Source organism: Podarcis gaigeae (genome assembly GCF_964106915.1).
Source record: "Podarcis gaigeae genome assembly, chromosome: 4".
NCBI lineage: Eukaryota > Metazoa > Chordata > Lepidosauria > Squamata > Lacertidae > Podarcis > Podarcis gaigeae.
Window position 1 is genome coordinate 55,822,172 of NC_139677.1, and position 17,216 is coordinate 55,839,387.

The following is a 17,216-nucleotide window of genomic DNA, read 5'->3' on the forward strand; positions in this document are numbered from 1 at the left end:
GTATTTGCAACCTGCTGATATCCAACTACCACAGATTTCTTCCTCAAAGCTTAAACAGTAACAACAACAACAACAAAATTCAGAGCAGGACTTTCCAAACAGGCTTCTCGTTTTCTGCAAGTTGACAATTTTTCAGGACGTTTCATAAAAGTTATTCCTCTTTCCCCCTCTGCCCCAGCTCCACTCCCCTTTATTTACTGTTTAATTTAGAATGCTTTTAGGGACTTCTTTACAAATTGCATTTTTAAAAGTATACTCAAAACCATTGATCTTTATGCCAGAAAATGTAATGTGTACACACTACAAACCTTGTGCATAATAAGGGTGACTGGTACCCATTGGGCCTGTTAGGGTGGAAAGTAGGTGGAGCCAGAGCCAGAGCCAATAGATACAGCCAATGAGCTACACTTGTCCCCATCCTCCCTGCTGTCTTCTACAAGAGGTGGCACTGAGACTAAGCAAGAAGAAGACAGTGCCACCTCTTGAACAGGTAAGTAAGAAGACAAGCAGGTAGGCGTTAACTGGTGTCAGACTTGAGGTTGGTGGGGCAGTGCCCCATTTCCCTAATAGACCAGCCTCCACTCACCAGGGTACATATATGCCAGGGAATCTGGATTTTGCCAGGCAATGAAAATGCAACCATTCTTACACAGGATAAACTTGTAAGTCTACAAGCTACTAATTAATGAACTTTGGCAATGCTGGGAAAGTTCTGAAACTCAATGTTACATGAGGCAGATTTATTGAAAGAATTCCAGGTTTCAGTTTCAGAACTAGACATTTTGGAGCAGAAGAGCTCCAAGCATCAGTGGTGGAGTCTAAGCTAACTACGCTCAGGGCTGCGCCCCTGAGGGTGTCGGACCGGGCACCTCGCACGTTGCAGCCTCTCTCCACCTCCAGGATCCTCGTGGGGGTGCCTGGTCACGCCCCTCAAAAAAGCATGCCTCCCCAGCCCCACCACTGGGAAGCATAATATTAAGCCTAAATTCCAGCTAACCAATTTTGCCAGTAAATCTAATGATAATACCCTGGGCTGCAAAAACTAATGCTACCAACATAAGAGTACACTCTTAAAATGTATATAAGCACCTTCTCACTGTGTGCCTGCTCTGCTGGTGTCATGCAGTCTGGATCAGTCCGTTGTGGGTGGGGGTTATGAATGCATTTTCTGGCCTTGCAATAGTCTGCTTTTCTGTCCTTTCCAATTCTTTGATTCTTCTTTTTTTTTTTAAGGACTTCTTGGCAAGTTTATTAGCTTCCTGACTTACTAGGAAATGAATCAGGCTGAAGGTTTTCTGATTCAGTATGAGCTCACTAATTAGTAATTGGGAAATGTTCCCTTTTATTAATTTTTCCCAAGCTCCAATTTTCCTTTAAAACAATAGGAAATGAAAAGCCAAAGTCCACTCCACCCCAGTATATCTTATGCTACTACATTAACGTGTGAGTTCTGCAGAGGGAAAGAACAGACAACTCCTAAGTATCACAAGTAGGAAGTGACATTTTTCCTCCTTTTGTTCTTCTAGTTCCCTACAGATTGTGACTAAATGTGGGAGACATTCTTCTCTAAAGGAATAAATTTCTGATTTAACTTTAGATTTGATTGGCCTAAACCATACGGGATTTTTCTAAAGGTTACTGTATTTTGAAAAGAAGTCTGCAAAGTGACCCATTTAGTTCTGCAGTGGCCTCTCTTTTTATCTTCAGTACCTTTCAGGAATGTAATTTCCTTAGTGGAAATGTGTGTTGTGCTGGTTTTTAATACAGTCATTTTCAAACAGAAATGGTTTAGATAGAATGATGTTGTACAATTAATCAGAGGCATAAAGTCAGCATATGCAACACACACATATTTTAAAGCATTTAATTATTATAATTATTAATAATATAACTTTGCAAATAATTATTTCTAGGAGTTGCAAATGTCCCTTCACAGAAAGTACATTTTCCCCCCTTTCTTCTTTTTTATTGCAAAAATAGCGTTTTTCATCCAAAACAAATGCATTGCTGTTCATTGGTATAAAATGGACTGAGGCTTCGAGTAGGAGATGCATCCAACCCACTGCTCATCCAGATTTCCTGGATGATCTGTTCTCTCCGCTCTATCCTTTCAGCAAGTTCAGCTGGGTCCATTGAACAATAAGCTGAATAGGAAGTCCTGCAGAACCCTGCTAGTTCATCGGGAAAATCAGAACTGGAAGACTCCTCTCTTTCCTCTTCCTGCTCCTCGTTGTCGTCTTCTTCCTCTTCCTCCTCCTCTTCACTGTTTTCCCCAGCCTTTTTGTCCTCTGGTATCAAGCGCTTTCTGACCCTCCGCAGTTTTTCCAGGTCATTAGAGCATGACACATGGACCACCAGAGCACAGAGTGTGAGCACGAGGCCAACACAAACACTAGACACAAACAAGAGAGCAGCTCTTTCAGGGTGATCTGAAATTAGAAACAAAATCCCAGACTAAAGGGTTATAAAGGGAGGGCCAGACAAGGGGGTAGTGATGAAAGATCTTCATTTCTGAAAAGGCCCTGTCCTATTGTGCCAATCCAAGCCTACAAGGTTCACCAGGCTCTGCTAACTTGTCTCTGGCTAGCTGATCCTGCCTGCTTGACCACAAAGCACCATGGCACAGGGAGACAGCTGAGCCGTCTAAGTGTGGGCACCATAATCCTTAAAGCCTAAGGCTAGATCTCCAAGTGCTTCTCTCCTGGTGTAGGCGGTACCATACTTCAGCCAAATGTGTGACTCACTAGGAAGCTGGCTGCTCTAGGGGGAAAGCAGAGGGGAAGCTTTGCCGCTGAAAAGCTGTTTGTATCTGCCTCAGAGCTGCCTATTTCTGGAAAAGTTCACCAGCTATTGTTAGTTCTTTACTTTTGGCATTTGTACTATTTGGCTTCAAAGACCATGCAACAATATCTGAGTATCTCTGTTCTAAATCCTACCTGTACAGTTCTAATGATCATCCCAAAGCACTTAATCCTAAAAGCGCATTTTACCTCTTCAAAGCAAGCACTTTTAACCCGCCATTAGGGATAACCACATGTTATTGCTCCCCCTCTGACCCCCACACATAGCATGCGAAGAAAGCAGCACAACAATGTACCAGTATCTGTCATCTGTATACCACATTGGTCTATTAATGTGTGGCATTCTGGTCAATGCAGAGGGAGCCAGAACCAAGCAGGTTCATAGAAAACAGCATTAGTGTTACATAAGGCAGCTCTAGATAAACTGCATCCAAATTACTTTAAAATGTGATTGCAAATCTCCATAGAACGATCTGAAGTGAGCAGCTGTCAGATTTTATGGGCCTAGAAAGATTCATTCTATCTATCTATCTATCTATCTATCTATCTATCTATCTATCTATCTATCTCTATCTATCTATCTATCTATCTATCTATCTATCTATCTATATCTATCTATTTAGAATGTTTATATGAGGGATAGTGAGCCTGTATCCCTGTGGATGTCAACTCCCATCAAACACTGCCAAACACGGTCAAAAAGGAAAGGGAGTTTAGAGCAATATCTGGAAGGCCACAGGTCCCCCATTCCGGGTTTATTTCCTGCCATTCAAAATAGTTCAAGGAGGCTTCCGGGTCAGGTTAGGAGGGCAGAAATACAATACATTGGTTTAAAATGCAATAAAACACTAAAGCCAATGTGAGACCTTAGAGACCAGGATCCAAATGCCCACTCAGTAATGAAGCTCACTGAAGGATCTTAGGCCTGTTCCCACCTCCTAGTCTAACCTACCTCGCCGGGTCATGGTAAGGGTACCATGGGAAGGGGGAGATGTGTGTGTGCCACCTTCAGCTCCTTAGAAGAAAGGTGGGATATAAATATGGTGATAAACAAACAAACATTTTAAAAGAAAGAACAGAGCAGCAGAAACCAGAAAGATAAAAACATCCGAACAATGAAAAGCAATCAACCAAAATTCACTAAAACGGGGTGGCTAAGGGCAACATTGGGCACAGGGCAAGGGCAACATTGACCCATGGTCAACCTTCCAAGGGCTGCCTATCAAAATGGGTGTAGACAAAATGTCAAAAGTTTGGGAGTCTTGGATGGGTGGGTGTGTCAAAATCCTTTAGCACTACAGCACCACAGCAAGGGACCTGTAAGGATAAAGGTAAAGGTACCCCTGCCCGTACGGGCCAGTCTTGACAGACTCTAGGGTTGTGCGTTCATCTCACTCTAGAGGCCGGGGGCCAGCGCTGTCCGGAGACACTTCCGGTTCACGTGGCCAGTGTGACGAAGCTGCTCTGGTGAACCGGCACCAGAGCAGCACACGGAAACGCTGTTTACCTTCCCGCTGTAAAGCGGTACCTATTTATCTACTTGCACTTAAGGGTGCTTTCGAACTATTAGGTGGGCAGGAGCTGGGACCAAACGACAAGAGCTCACCCCGCCACGGGGATTCGAACTGCCAACCATGCGATCGGCAAGTCCTAGGTGCTGAGGTTTTACCCACAGCGCCACCCGCGTCCCAAGGGACCTGTAGGTATGGGTAAAAGAGGGAAAGAGGCTTTTGAACAAGCACAACTCTTTTGAGTTTACACAAGCTAAGACCAGCACAGTTCTTTTCAGCAGTTGGCAATTCAGAATTTCGAAAAATGGCTGTGCTTTGTTTAAAAAAATGCATTTGGTAGGAACTGAATTTCTCCCCCATCCCTACATATCAAAAAGTGTCCACCTGATGTCCTTCTAAATGTGCAGACTCTACAGCAGACTCTATAGACTGCAGCCATGGTCTATACATGGATTTAATTTTCTGTACTGGAACAGTATAATTATGCTCAACAGGATTACTGGTAAGAAGAATGCAAGGAAACAAAACACACAATTTCTACCTTTAATGTAAGCAAACATAGCCAAACTGTTGCTAACTATAATTCCTTCTTTCTTTGGAAATCTTGATTCTTTTGAGTCAATATTTATACCTGATAAAAACAAATGAGAGGTTTGTTAGATTAGATCACAGTTGAGGGCCAGCAAAGTACTTTAAAAATTGTTAGAAAATGTGTGTGTAAGTTAGCCAAATGATTTTTTTATATCCTACCCAAAAGGAGCTCTTAATTTTAAAATCACCATGATTCTCTGTGATCTCAAGTCAAATACAAGTTCTTTTTTAAAAAGTAACTTTATCCTAAAGATGTTAATGAATCATTTAATTCAAGAGGCCTAACTCTAGGAAAAAATGTGTTTGTCCTGATACCATTTTATCTGGCAATGTTAGTAACTGAACCTGGTGTTTTCTGCCACCTAGATTTGAAATGCCTGCTAAGGTCTTATTTCACTTGGTTGGTAGTATATTCTATTTTTTACATGTTATATGATCAAACCATTGTAGGGTCTTACTTAAAAGACAAATGCTGGTAGCGATCCATAAAAATGACCATATTCACCTTCTTTTGGCTTCCAAGAAGGGTTTAGATTAACCATTGGATCAACTGCTGCAAATATGAATTTGGGAACTGCAAATTTTAAGAAAAGAAGAGATATTATATGCTAATATTTTAAAGCACTTGACATCAACAGAAGCATTAATCATTGGTTGAGGCAAAACAGTTAACCAACTTTAGGTAAGACAAAAAACCCCAAACCATTATTAACTGCCAGATAACACATTTCACTCCCCACCCTGAATATTCCCGTCAAGATACCATTCTCCATATTAGGCAATGAAATAGGTCTAGATATGCCAAGGACACTGGCTGCTTATTTTCCCCAGGGATGGGTGTCAATTCTGAAAAGTTCTTATCCTTCAGATTCACAAATCCCAGCCTGAAGCTGTAGGCTGTTCATAAGGCTCTGCACACAAATCTGTCTCCCAAGGAAAGAGATGGTGTGTAACAGCACCATTCAACTGCTGGGGAGGGGGAAGGAGAAAGACACTAAATAGAGCAGCCCCACTTTCGAAATAGGTGCTCAGTCTAGCAAAAACAGCACTGATCTGACACAGCTTACGAGGCATGCAGCACTTCCGTGCACACATCTCCTTTGCCGAACTGAGACAGAAGCAAGCTCAGAAACATTTCATTATAAGGTGCCACCACATGAGTCTGCCTTTGTTTCAAGAGCCACATCTTCAGCGCACCATCAATAGGGAAGTCATGCTCTATTAGTAACTCTCTGTATCCATTGTCTCCAACACAAGCTGTGCTGTGAATAGTCCAAGAGTTCCTGTTAGGGTCAAGACAGGCATCGTAGGAAGAGAGAGCTCATAACATAATACATCCCTCACCCACCAAACTAGCCTGGCTTTCTCCCAGCTTTGTGGCTGAAGAGACAGGTGTCTGCATCAGCAAATCAGTCTTTCCCTCTCCCAACTCCCATGCTTTGTGGAGGGGGAAGCACAACATGTGTTTATCAATTAATTTGTCTTTTTTTGGTGGGGCGGCTTTTTAAAAATGGGGAAATGTACTCTGATGCAGGGAAGCAAGAGTTCCTGGTGGCATCAGATAGCCCAGCCTTCCCCGAGCTGATAGGAACAAAACATCTGGAGAGCACCTGATTGGTGAAGACTAGGCTAGACAGTGCTACACCGGTTAGCTGGCTTCCTCTTCAAATTGACAAAATGTTTCCCCTCTCCAAACTTGAGCATCAAGAGTTGTACAGTGGTACCTCGGGTTAAGTACTTAATTCGTTCTGGAGATCCGTTCTTAACCTGAAGCACCACTTTAGCTAATGGGGCCTCCTGCTGCTGCTGCACTGCCGGAGCACGATTTCTGATCTCATCCTGAAGCAAAGTTCTTCACCCGAGGTACTATTTCTGGGTTAGTGGAGTCTGTAACCTGAAGTGTCTGTAACCTGAAGCGTATGTAACCCGAGGTACCACTGTAATTAGTTTGGCTAAACACACTGAGGATGCTTTTAGAATGGCCCTGACACCTCTATTATGATGTGACCTGTGGCTCTGACACAGATTATTTTAGTCCCCAAAGACGCTGTAATAGAATAAAAATGTGGTGCCAAAAATACTAAAGACTCTGAAACATCAAGACTGTAACAGTGCAATGCATGTCTCCTTGGAAGTAATTCTAACTGTTTTCAGTGGTGCCATCTAGGTGTGTAGATTTAGCATGAAGCCCAACTTCATTTTAGGATCTACGTCGTGAGCACAAGACCCTTACAGGTGCCACTGGTCCACATGGTGGCTGTCACCAAATAAGCACACTGTTCACGGCTTACCATGTGGATTAGGCCGTTTTATCTGCAGTGCCATAGATAAAATGACTAGGCCTGAGACTCATGAAGAAATGGACTCATGCATTTCAGCTAGCTGCTGTTTAATTCTACATCTTCTCTTCTCCATTGCAACATGTAGTCTGGCACTTAACAATCGGCAGGGCCCTCTCCCCACTACTCATACACACACCCTTAGGCAATTATAACTCCAAAGTGGAATAGCTATCAGTCTAAGCAGACAGTGAACATTTTTCTTCAATCCATGTCTGCCCCAATGCATTTTTGGGATGTTAATTTGGAAATATTTCACATTCTTCCAACAAAGATTAAAAAGGGTGCACATATCATGTACAGTATTTGACTAGCTCTTCAAGTGTCAGTTTATTTGCCACACTGCTTGGAAGTCAGGCATTATCTTTTATCATAGTTGTTTTGACATTTTGACAATGCACACAGACTCTCTAGGTTACATGCACTCTTTTCCAAGCTAAATTATTTTCCCTGCTTGTATATGGTTGTAATACTAAATGCAGCTTTCTCATCAAAAAAGAGCAATGAAGTGTTTAGAAAAATTGGCATACAATCCTGAAGAAAAATATCAGAGTGTTGCTATATTGATGAATGGGGGGAGGGATTCAAAGTGAATATAATAATGTATGTTTAAATTTAAATTTAGATCAACCAGATTGAGCAAAATGCTGATGGGGGATAGTTCATTTTCTGAAATTAATCCACACTGGTATAAAGCCATCTTTCTTAATCTGTCCATGTGTCAACAGTAGTTTATTGGATAATCTTTCAAGGAGGGCAGTTTCCCAAACTGGTCTACACCAATTGTCTGTTGTGCCCTAAAGGTATTTCCAGTCTTTGGTTATATTGCGTTTCAATGCTTGTAATAAATGACTTATTAGTTCTTTATTATGTAAATCCAGATTGTTGTCTTGAAATATATTTAATTAAGCTAATTCTGGTTTGACTTCCAATTGTTGTTTTGTTGTTTTATTGAACTGAGTCCTAGTTTTATTGGAGGGCAGTCTGGACTAGCATCTGGGGTAGGAAGTCAGGTGTGGAGAGTGCCTTCATTCACACTAGATGGAGGGAGTAAAATGGGGAAACCATAACTTGTCAATGGTGGTAATGTACATAAAATGCCTTGGGCAAAGATTTCTGAATGATTGCTAAAGTGCTTTTAAAATGTGTGAGTGATCCTATAATATTAATAGCCAACTCAATTACCTGAGTGCCTTTCCTTATGCAACAAAAACAGCACCACCCAGACACAAGAGAGCAATTACAGGCTCAATGGAAGTCCAGCATGTGCAATAATAGCAGCCCCCCACTACACACGGCAACATTCTGTTGCAAATCCCCTCTTGTTTTGGCTTGGCTTTTGAATATTGTGTGGAATAGCGCAATGTCTTTAGAGCAGGGTTTTTCACACTTTTGATGTGGTGGGATTCACCTTTTTGGACTAAAACCAGAAGTACATTTAATATGTGCTTAAATTTTACAGATATGTCTAAATTTTACATATACATTGCACATATGTTTAATCCCAAAACAATAGGCAGGTCTTCTCCTTGGAATTTCAGGGCAGTCCAGTTAATATAGCCTCTTGTCTCCCACCCTTTAGTTACTCCATCAGGGCTCAAGGTTGGGAGGACAGAGTTTTCTGGATGGTGCTAGAATTCACCCATACCTATCAGCTGCACCCCTCCCTTGGGATTTGGTGACTCACGGTTCATATTTTGGTGGAAAGGAGGAGGATCAAAGCTTCACTATGGGACCTCCTTGCTCCACAGGCCACAGAACAGTCAAGGCATTCAATGTGCTGGATTAAGTTTTCAGGGCACATTCCAGCACCTCTCATGACACACCGGCGTGCAACACACAGTTCTGGAATCTATGCTCTAAGCTGTAGTAATTAAAAAGGTGAGCTGCTGGCATAGGTTAAGGCTATGAGTCGTGGAATTTAGAAAGAAAACATTCCCTCCCATTCCCATTTGAGAGTTTATGTCAACTATACTTGACTCAACACCTTCAGCAGACATCTATCGTGCCTATAGTGTGTGTAGATAGTGAAGCCCGTATTACCCACCTCCGCCCCATAGCTGATCCAGGTGGCTCAGCCCAATCAGCAGCCCTGCATAATCTGTTTTACAGTCCATTGAGCGGCACACCCAGTTTTGATGCAGCCCACCCACTGGAATCTGCAGTTCTTAAGATGGGATGAATGGATCTATTTATCCCTTTAAAAATTACATATAAAGGTGGGTAAGTTAAAACAGGGCTTCAAAAACCGAAGAAGAAAATTGGCTGCTAGACAATAAATAACACTCTGAAAAGAAACCTAAAAATAAACAGCACTGATACTTAAATGCGGTGCTCTTTTTAGTCCAAAGTGCTTTCAGTATTTTCTCTCTCCTGACTCTAGAGACAAAAGAACTTGACCTTGCCACTTGCTATGCATTAATCTTCATCTGCAGACACCAACAAAGGAAAAGCAAACTGAATGCTATGATCAGAAACGTCTATGAACAGACTTGCTTACAGTAATTATTGCATTCATTCCCTGGAAGTCTGTCAACACAAGCCCCCACTGGTGTGTGTGGCATCTCACGCATTCCAAAACTCTGCTTTACCCAAAGCCATTAGGCCATGTGGAAAACAGTTAAAGCATCAAATCATTTGCAAATGCTCTAGGCTGCATCAAATTATCATGGCAGGAAACATATTTGAAATTAATCAAGTGAGAGAGAGAGAAAGAGAAATGTGATTAACAGTTTCTGTGTGTGTGTGTGTGTGTGTGTGTGTGTGTGTGTGTGTGTGACTGCAAAATCAATACACTGCAGAATACATGCTCTTTCCCTTAAAAGTAAAGGTAAAGGGACCCCTGACCATTAGGTCCAGTCATGACCGACTCTGGAGTTGCAGCGCTCGTCTCGCTTTATTGGCCGAGCTTCCGGGTCATATGGCCAGCATGACTAAGCTGCTTCTGGCGAACCAGAGCAGCGCACGGAAATGCTGTTTACCTTCCTGCCAGAGAGGTACCTATTTATCTACTTGCACTTTAACATGCTTTCGAACTGCTAGGTTGGCAGGAGCAGGGACCGAGCAACGGGAGCTCACCCCATCGCGCGGATTCGAACCACCAACCTGATTGGCAAGTCCTAGGCTCTGTGGTTTAACCCACAGCGCCACCCGCGTCCCGCTCTTTCCCCTAACATACATTTATTGTCCTCTGGTCAACAAATTGAACACTTTGGACTGAATTGATGATGATGATGTTGATGATGAGCCATCCATCTGACTAGGTTACCCCAACCACTCTGAGCAGCTACCATAAAATATTTAAATACAAAATACCTCAAACATTATAAACGCTGCTGTGAGCTAAGCTATAGTTTGACTTGGTGTATCATCTGAAACCAGGTTCATGGTGTGTCTTACTTCTGACCAGCCAAGATGTATAACCAAGAGTGCATTGCAGCTTGTGGTTTGCTTGGAGCAAGACAAGCCTTGCCTTAGCACATGGCAGAGTAGCAGGAGGAAGATGGGATAGAAGTGCTGCAGCTGCAATCTCCTCCCTTGGAATCCTCACACTCATGCATACACACTAATTCTCATTGAACAACATTTTGCGGGTGGGCAATATTTTTGCTAATACATTTATTTTCATTTTTTTATTCTTTTCAAGATTTTATTGATAGTAACTAGGTACTATAAATCTGTAACTGTAAGACTGTACCCAACTCTGGTGTTAAAATATGGGAATGATACAGATCACATGTGTAAGATGAAGCCCAGATTTTGAAACAAATGCCTTTATATACATGTGGATTTCTCAATCTGAAATTATAAAATCCAGATTTTATAATGTAAAAAAATTGTAATGTAATTTTTCTTACCACATGCATAGCTGACGTTGAGATATTTTTTCACACCAGGCAGGCATGGTCTTCCAAAGTTATGGTTGTTAGCAAAGATTTTGCACCTCTGTTTCCCATAACACATCTTAGATAATACTGCTAAAGCTGAGTAGGAAAAGCAATCTGAAATGTGGGAGAAATTTTAAAAAACAGTCATACAAATATAGATACCAATGACTTGTTCAAAGAAATGAGCTATTATATACACGTGTGCTTGGAAATATATACTTGCTGTTACAAACACAGTGCTAAATCAAGAAACCTACTCATTGCAGTAATAGCTTGGCTCAATGTGAAGGCTGTGACAGGGTCCTAGAGTCTTCGCTCCTCCTTCCCAAAGCCTAGTTAGGAGTTTCCCAGCTTTGGGAAGGATGTGGGAAGGATCCGGGACCCTCCAAAGTCTCACACCTCCTTCCCAAAGCCCAGCACTTCACTTAGCCAGCTCGGGAAGGCAGTATGAGAGCTGGGAGAGGTATCAATTTTTGCCTTCCCACCCCCCTGCACACACCCGTGCAACAAGCAAACAAAAAACCAAACCCAAATTACTGGAAGATCTGGAGTAATGCCAACTTTCCCCCATCTTCTCCTTCTTACTTCTTTCTCTTTAGTCTCTTGAGATAAGCAGTTCTTCCAGAACAGGAGAATAACGCCTCAAGTTTGGACAGGTGCAGGTAGGCAATCCTAATGCAGCTTTGAGAATTTGGGAGGCAGACTACAAACATATCAGGACTCAGCAACACATGTCCTTTTTACGCACTGCATCTTGCTATCTCAGGGGAAGTCAACGTGGTGGCCTCCAGATGTTCTCCCATCTCCCATCAGCCCCTGCCAGCATGGCCACTGACCAGGGGTGGTGGGAGTTTTAGTCAGCAGCATCTAAAGGCCACCACATTGGCTACCCCTGTACTGTCTGATCCGACGGTGTTGTATATGAGTATACATCTATCTTTGATCGTAGATTTGGCCAAGGAAATCTATGAAGTAAAGTGATTTGACTGGGATTAGGCTCAGAAATTCACAGGGTAAGTTTCAGAGAGTTATTTCAATGCCAAAATGAAGCGAGATGGCAACACACACACAATAATGGTAGGAACAAATTGACATGTGATCACTGCAGGAGTGAGAGCACAGTCCATTGTCTAACCTCTTTTAATCTGCTGCCTTGCTTCTGTGATCAGTGGTTACTAACCACAAGGGTGCCAAGCAATGCTGGTGTTTTTTTTATGTAGTGGACATGAATCCATCTGGCACTGAAAAGACGAGGTCATAAAAGCATTTCCAAAACATGGCTGTAAAATATCAGCTCTGACTTGAGCTGCTATTGAACAGATTGGAGTCTGTTGTTTCTGAAGGAAAGTTCTTTTCAGGTACTAATTGGCTTTATTTTAGACATGTTTTGACATGCAAATCATTCAGAGCTGCTGGAGCCATAAATTGTGTAGAGTTTAATGAGACTGGCAATCCTTCTCTTCGATTCTGAAAGCCTCTCCCATTTCAAATACTGGTAGACTTTGCTTTCTGTTTTGTAGTGCACAAAAGCTTTCAATTCAATGGACTAGCCAGAGCCAACTGTACAGCAAAGATTGGGCACTCCACACATTCACATGTGTGCACTGCATATCATGCAGTGACAACTGTGTGCTGCTGGAAAGAAGGATATAATTGAAAAGAAGTTCATCCTAAATAGCCGTGTTTACTAAACAGAACAAACAATATTCATGTGATTTGAACTGTTTTCCTTGCTGCTTGTTGGTCCATTTTAAAAATGTTTCTCTAAGACTAAATCTTGGTGCTAGAAATTTCCTAGAAAATAAAAATAAAAGCTTGCATATTCGTGGGCTCACCATACTTGGGACCTGGGAGCTTTAAGAAGCAAACCAAATATGGAAAAACAACAACACTTCAAATAGTGGGATATAATGTTTGAGGCATTTGAAAGGATAAAATAAAGGTAAAGGTAAAGGTAAAGGTACCCCTGCCCGTACGGGCCAGTCTTGACAGATTCTGGGGTTGTGCGCCCATCTCACTTAAGAGGCCAGGGGCCAGCGCTGTCCGGAGACACTTCCGGGTCACGTGGCCAGCGTGACAAAGCTGCATCTGGTGAGCCAGCGCAGCACACGGAAACTCCGTTTACCTTCCCGCCAGTAAGCGGTCCCTATTTATCTACTTGCACCCAAGGGTGCTTTCGAACTGCTAGGTTGGCAGGCGCTGGGACCGAGCAACAGGAGCGCACCCCGCCGCGGGGATTCGAACCACCGACCTTTCGATCGGCAAGCCCTAGGCGCTGAGGCTTTAACCCACAGCGCCACCCACGTCCCAGAAATAAATAAAATAGGATAAAATAATACTTGTTAAATGCAATCATGCTTTTTTAACATCAGGTCTAGTTTGGCCCCCGAACATGATCCTTTTCACAAGTTATATTGTCTTTTGTATAACTTTTCCTTCAAGTATTTGTAATATTAACCAGAACAATTTATAGCTTCAGGAACATATTGGAACCTAAAACTTTTCCCATTTCTCAGCTTGGCATCGTATTTCATTTCCGCTGGCCAATAAATTGTCTTTTAAATCTTGTGCCTTATTGGGAAAATGATTGGTTTGAAAGCAGGGTGATGAACACAACAGACAAGAACTTGGCCAAGCCAAGTTTAGAACAGTTGGCAGGCTATAATGTTTGGCGTAGAGAGGAGGTAATTTGCGTAGACCATGAAGTCAAAGTAACCAAGCCTTGATTTTTTATTACCCTGCTTCCTGTTAACATAGAATTCCATTTTCCCCCTTCACTTTTATAAGCAGTACGTTAATATGCACATGTGCCAGCTTGCCTGGCTCTCCAAGGTATTCATTTTATGCACTGAGCCTTACAATCTTCTTATGGGCTAGGCAAGTATGGTCCTTATAGTCCATAGAAAGAAAATAATCCATGAAACATCTGGAGCGGCCTTGCCAATGAGAACATATCGATGGCTACCAAGCCAAATGCTAGGCTGGGGCAGCAAATGGAAACAGAAACCTTGATAGACAGATGTCCACTTGGTGCATGAGCTGGTCCAGCTGAGCCTATAGCAAGCAAGTGTGGTGAAAGTAACATACAAACATTCATGTTCATCTCGGCTTCACTCAAGTACAGTGGAACCTCGGAAGCTGAAAAATGCCTTTGAACTTGAACGTTTCAGCTCCCAAACGATCGAAATCCAGAAGTGATTGTTCCAGTTTTCGAACACTTTTCAGAAGTCAAACGTCTGATGCGGCTTCTGATTGGCTGCAGGATCCTCCTGCAGCCAATCGGAAGCCGCACCTTGGTTTTCGAACTGTTCCAGGAGTCGAACGGCCTCCTGGAACGGATTAAATTTGAAAACCAAGGTACAACTGTAGTTAAAGTTTTGCTGTGTAAGCAGTTGCATGAGGGACCTACTTATAAATATTACACATGGCATATTTTGTCAAAATAATGTTCAGGCAGCAGGATCTCCTTGACCAAGCACACCAGTTATCTGAAGAATAATTCCCTTATGTTTTTGTGACGTCATCGTACTCTCAAGAAAAAAGCTTGCTTTCCTTTCATACACACTCTTTTTTTGGCTCTCATCATTTCATCCCCCTTCTCCTCTTTGAAAACGAATTGATCATTGTTATTACTAATACCACATGGGCACAGACTTCCTTCAACACAACTTCAGGCATTATGTATCTCTGCCCCAAATTCCTCTGACAGCCAGCCACTTTCTAAGAGAGGGGAGAAAAATAAGGGGTTCCTTCTCAACTTCTGTATTAGGCAAAAGCAGGAACACGGGGATGCTTCACAGAACAACTTTCTGCATGCAGACATAACCGTCAAGCTTTTTCCAAAATGTAAAGAGACAGCAGGAAATCTGATTGGGGGCCTCTGTGGCCTGATTTGGCCCTGGGAACTAGGCCTATGTCATCAGTAATTCCCACATGGGTTTTTGTTGTCATCAAAACCCAGATGGTTTTGAACAAGCTTTGTGTATATTTTGGTCTCAGAATATGCTGAAAATAGGACTAAATGCATCCATGCCGCATACTTGGAACTAAGGCGTAAACAAGCAGCGCTCTGGCTGAAATCCTGAATCCTGTTAAACAGTTAAATATTAACTAAGACCTGAATCCTGCATTTTTTTTACCATAGTTTTCCAAGACAGTGCCCAAAAGTGTTAGAACTTTGGCTAGGTTGCCTTTAAAATAATTATTTTCCATGTCTATAGTTCTTGTCCAAAAATCAGGGCAATTGTGTTCGCAAGCATACATTCATACAGCTTAGCTGTAAAGATAAAGGGACCCCTGACCATTAGGTCCAGTCATAGCTGCAACTCTGGGGTTGCAGCGCTCATCTCGCTTTATTGGCCGAGGGAGCCGGCGTACAGCTTCCGGGTCATGTGGCCAGTATGAGTAAGACGCTTCTGACGAACCAGAGCAGTGCACGGAAACGCCGTTTACCTTCCCACCGGAGCGGTACTTATTTATCTACTTGCACTTTGACGTGTTTTCGAACTGCTAGGTTAGCAGGAGCAGGGACCGAGCAATGGGAGCTCACCCCGCAGTGGGGATTCAAACCGCCGACCTTCTGATCGGCAAGTCCTAGGCTCTGTGGTTTAACCCACTATTCCAGCCTTCCCCATCCAGATGTTTTAGAATGCAACTCCAGTCAGCTTTGCTGGACTGGTGGGAGTGTAGTCCAAAATATACGGAGGCCATCAGGTTGGGGGATGCCAGTGATCATTGCCAGTGAATCTGACCTAACACAGATACTCTTTTGTCAACCTACCAAACTGAGGGAAGCGGCCCGCTTCTGTAGCACAGGTGTCCTCCTTGTGTGCAGCCCTGCCATATGAGGCAGAATAGATGTTAAGGAATTTTGACTCTTTACAGTGGAGTTTCAGTTCTTCATTCTCACACACTAATCTGGTTTTATATTCAGCTGCAAAGGAAAGAGAAAAACACTGCTTATTGGTGGGGAGTTAGTCTGGTTGTTAGTCTGGTCCATTTACAAAAACAACCTAAGATCACTGCTGAAAGTGCAATCTTTTGTGATGTTCCCTGCTGCCCACTCCCCATAATATCTCAATCTATTTGTTTAATATGCTCACATACTTCCTAAGTCGTTTGACCTGAGGTGGATCCACAAAAAGCCTTTTTAGTTGAGAGGTGGTGATTATGGCATAACCTCCCAAAAGAACCCAGCCAAGCTCAGTCAGTGCTTACTTTGAGCATGCAGTGAAAACCTGCCCCACCCCACAAAACGTATCTGGATGCCATGGCTGTCAAATGCTGCTAGAATTCTTTGTTGTTTACTACGACGCTATTGTCCATTGTGTTATGCATTTGATTTCTGTGTTTTGTGTGGCTACTTTTATACAATGTTTTATTGTATGTTCTTTTATTGTTTTATATTTTGTTATTTTTGTTGCATTTTTGTAAGCTGGCTGGGGGGGGGGGCGGGAATCCTACCTCCAGTGTGGGAGAATAAAAACAGAAGCTAGGGATAAGGGACCTGTGGCCCTTCAAATGTTGTTCGAGCCCAACTCCTATCATCACTGACTACTGTCCAGCCTGGCTGAAGGCTGATCTCAGCTGGAGTCCAACAACATCTGGAGAGGCAAAGGTTCCTTAACCCTGACATAAACAACCAAACAAACTAGCCAATTGGGCAGAGCTGACCACCTCAGCCATAGGTGCCTCAACAGTTTGTCAAACCATTTATTTATTTATTTATGGCCTCTGAAGCTAAAGAACATGACTTGCTTAAGAAATTTACAGTGCAATCCTATATATGTCTACTCAAAAGTAAACCTCATTTCCCCCAGCAATGGAGTTCATTTCCAGATATATCTGTATTGCTACCTTTGAGATGAAGTTCTTACGGTTAGGGATGGGGAACAAATTCTATTGTTTGCATTTAAAGCAGAATTGATCAAGCCCACACTTTCCAAAACAACGAGTACCGAAACACAGGCATCCTTCAAAATGAGCACTTATCCAAGTTTTGTCATTTGGTTTTCCAAATCACATTCACAAAAATGCATATATTAGGGGAAAGTGCGTATAAAAATGAATTTATTTGTGAAAGCAACA

At 42.5% G+C, this 17,216-nt stretch overlaps 2 protein-coding genes across 5 annotated transcripts in view; one reads left to right on the top strand and one right to left on the bottom strand.

The window, feature by feature from the left end:
* LOC310843689 (cilia- and flagella-associated protein 298-like) overlaps nt 1-17,216 on the top strand; it is a 49,452-nt gene that overhangs the window by 13,475 nt on the left and 18,761 nt on the right. Inside the window, exon 10 of one of the 2 annotated variants that reach the window (XR_014563644.1) lies at nt 2-101. The exons of the other annotated variant lie outside the window; for it this stretch is intronic. The gene's annotated coding sequence lies outside the window, so the exon portion shown is untranslated. Of the gene's footprint in view, nt 1; nt 102-17,216 lie in introns of those variants that run through there. 2 annotated transcript variants of the gene reach the window in all.
* The window catches only part of EVA1C (eva-1 homolog C), a 42,462-nt gene continuing 27,094 nt past the window's right edge, over nt 1,849-17,216 (bottom strand). For all 3 annotated transcript variants that reach the window (XM_083737000.1, XM_083736999.1, XM_083737001.1), the window contains exons 4-8: nt 15,910-16,062; nt 11,100-11,243; nt 5,409-5,477; nt 4,854-4,943; nt 1,849-2,429 (exon numbers count right to left, since the gene is read on the bottom strand). In XM_083737000.1, coding sequence (XP_083593126.1) covers nt 1,987-2,429; nt 4,854-4,943; nt 5,409-5,477; nt 11,100-11,243; nt 15,910-16,062 — 899 coding nt within the window. In that variant the 3' untranslated portion in view covers nt 1,849-1,986. The remainder of the gene's footprint in view (nt 2,430-4,853; nt 4,944-5,408; nt 5,478-11,099; nt 11,244-15,909; nt 16,063-17,216) is intronic.